Consider the following 3,224-nt stretch of genomic DNA (forward strand, 5'->3'; position numbering starts at 1 on the left):
GTGTGTGTGTGTATGTGTGAGAGAGAGAGAGAGTGAGTGAGTGTGTGAGAGAGTGTGTTTGTGTGTGTATGTGTGAGAGAGAGAGTGAGTGTGTGTGAGTGTGTGTATGTGTGTGTTTGTGTGTGTGTGAGAGAGTGTGAGAGTGTGTGTGTGAGTGTGTGTCTGTAAGTGAGTGTGTGTGAGTGTCACCTTTATTTATATAGCGCTTTTAACAATACAGATTGTGTCAAAGCAACTGAACAGCATTAATTAGGAAAATAGTGTGTCAATAATTGCAGAAGGATAATAGTAAACACTAATTTTTCAGTTAAAGGCAGTTCATCATTTAATTCAGTGATGTCAGTTTTCCTCCAGCTGCGCTCCATTTTCCGGGCTGCTCTCTTTAGGGTGCGAGTGTGCTCATTATACCACGGTGTCAGACTGTTTCCCTTAATCTTCCTTAAGCGTAAAGGAGCAACTGTATCTAAAATGCTAGAAAAGAGAGAGTCCATAGTTTCTGTTACATCATCAAGTTGTTCTGAGATATTGGATATGCTGAGGAATTGGGATAAATCAAGAAGATTACTTACAAAGCAGTCTTTTGTGTTAGAAGTTATGGTTCTACCATACTTGTAACAAGGAGTAGAATTTACAGTTTTAGCTATATGAAGTTTGCACAAGACTAAATAATGATCTGAGAGTTCATCGCTTTGATGCAGAGATTCAACACATTGGATATGCTGAGGAATTGGGATAAATCAAGAAGATTACTTACAAAGCAGTCTTTTGTGTTAGAAGTTATGGTTCTACCATACTTGTAACAAGGAGTAGAATTTACAGTTTTAGCTACATGGAGTTTGCACAAGACTAAATAATGATCTGAGAGTGTGTGTGTGTGAGAGAGAGAGAGAGTGTGTGTTTGTGTGTGTGTGTGAGAGTGTGTGTGTGGAGGTGCGGAACAAAACAACCTCACAAATATATCTCACACACACAGGAAGTGTCCTCATAAACCTTGTTTATGTTGTAGTACCCATGTCATTATACACATTTGTGTCCTCATAAACCATATATACCAGTACACACACACACACAAACTCACACACACACACACACACACACGTCAGTCTGATACAGGAAGCTCTGAGCACTGAGAGTTAGTGTTTGTGTTTCTGCAGTTGGAGCGTCAGCTGCTGATGCAGAATCAGATGCTTGAGCGTCAGATGGCGATGCAGGTCGCCTGGTCCAGAGAGTTTCTCAAGTACTTCGGTTCCTTCTTCGGTTTGGCTACGCTGGGTCTCACCATCGGGTCTGTCCACACTCACACACACACACACTCTTACACACACAGACACACACACACACACAGACACTCTCACACACACAGACACACACACACACACACACACACACAGAGTTTCTGATACCTAAATTGCTGTGCTGATTTTCATGTGCTGTTAGAATAGTCTTACAATGATTTCCATACATTGACTCGTGTTTCATCAATGACCCTAGTTCTTATTTCATTGATCCTCAAATAGGGGTTTGCGATATATATCGTCTACGATAATATCGTAATTGTTGTATAAACGATATGCGATTTGACATTGAGTATATCACAAAGACCAAACAGAAACACACAGAGTGCGCACCCACACTGAGATGCAGCTTACACTCTTCTCTGTTTGATTTAGTCTATTAAAATACATTTAGAATTCCCCCAAAATTCAAAAAATGCCCCGTATGACTTTTATATGTCTTTTTATATTCATATCTGATATAGTTAATATCACAAGAAGGGTGACGTTTTTCTCCAAATATCAGTAGTATGATTGCAAATGTGATAATGATTTTATAAAACAGCACAGCAGTGTTTCATTACTGAATCAATCCGCCGTTTGAACGAATCGGTTGAATGAATGACTCAATGACTCGCTCATGCAGTGATTTGCTGCCATCTACTGGCGATTTTAGGTGTATATTTAAAGTATATTTTCCGTTCTTTTCCCCCAAATCATTTCAAATATCACTATTGAACGTTTGATTTTTAAAACATCAAAACGCATTTGTAACTGCAGATAAACTGCGTTCATGTCCTGCATTAAACAGTCTGTGTGAACGACTCTAAACGCCACTTCAGATGCAGATTCTGTTCCTCTGCACTGCAAATACTGATTTCATTTGACTGGTAACAGCGCTATAGTGTCTTGCTATTTTAATATATTAATTAAATGTAAGAATTTGACACAAAAGATGATTCATACATTTAATTAGGTTTGAAAACATTTGGCCTTATAAAGGTAAAATGCCCATAAAAGGTAAAAATCAATTTAAACTTATTGGAAGAGTTCATTTCTGTTACTGCTGCAAACGAACCACCGCACAGAATATGAAGAATATCAGAAGCTTTGGGAGTCCTAAACCTGCTGAAATACCAGCGCAATAACACGCTCAGCGAAATATCGTCTAATTATCGTTATCGACAAAATTCCAGAAAATATCGAGAGAGCATCTTTTGTCATTATCGCGCACCGCTATCCTCAAATGCTCTGATTGTGAAATAAATAATGAACAGTGAACAGAATGAGCGAATGCAGAACGATCCAGAAGAGTAACGTATGCCAATCTCTGGTGAGCGTGACACGAGTTTATTTCTGTACCAGTCCCTACAGGATTTCGTGATTTTTGTTTATTTCCCCGTGATTTTTGTGCTCAAAATGACGGATTCTGTGGTGATAATTTCCAGAAATTTGCGAAAAATTTGCTATGTTTTTTTTTTTATAATTAGGATAGCACTTTTACCATATTCTAAATTATTTTGGATGCACAACTATCATACATGAAAAAGAAGAAACAAAATGCATAAATGTTGTTTATTTTGAAAAGAAACGAACGACAACAGGACAAATAAGTGCAACACAAAGATAAACCGTGCTTAATACAGAGACTTTTTACTTTTGCTGCTGCTGCTATTGTGATCAACAGCAGAATGTCTTTGTCATCTGTATTTTATCAATAGGACGACAAAACAGTGTAGCCAAAATTATAGATTTTTCTTTTATGCCAAAAATCATTAGGATATTAAGTAAAGATCATGTTCCATGAAGATATTTAGTAAATTTCCTACCGTAAATATATCAAAACTTAATTTTTGATTAGTAATATGCATTGCTAAGAACTTCATTTGAACAACTTTAAAGATGATTTTCTCAACATTCTGATTTTTTTGCTCCCTCACATTCCAGATT

General features: G+C 37.2%; 1 protein-coding gene across 2 annotated transcripts in view; it reads left to right on the plus strand.

Moving 5' to 3' along the window:
* plgrkt (plasminogen receptor, C-terminal lysine transmembrane protein) overlaps window positions 1-3,224 on the plus strand; it is a 5,944-nt gene that overhangs the window by 1,261 nt on the left and 1,459 nt on the right. For both annotated transcript variants that reach the window (XM_016546342.1, XM_016546343.1), the window contains exon 3: window positions 1,155-1,285. In XM_016546342.1, coding sequence (XP_016401828.1) covers window positions 1,155-1,285 — 131 coding nt within the window. The remainder of the gene's footprint in view (window positions 1-1,154; window positions 1,286-3,224) is intronic.

This window comes from Sinocyclocheilus rhinocerous, unplaced genomic scaffold (assembly GCF_001515625.1).
Source record: "Sinocyclocheilus rhinocerous isolate Xijiao unplaced genomic scaffold, SAMN03320098_v1.1 scaffold5693, whole genome shotgun sequence".
Classification (NCBI taxonomy): Eukaryota; Metazoa; Chordata; class Actinopteri; order Cypriniformes; family Cyprinidae; genus Sinocyclocheilus; species Sinocyclocheilus rhinocerous.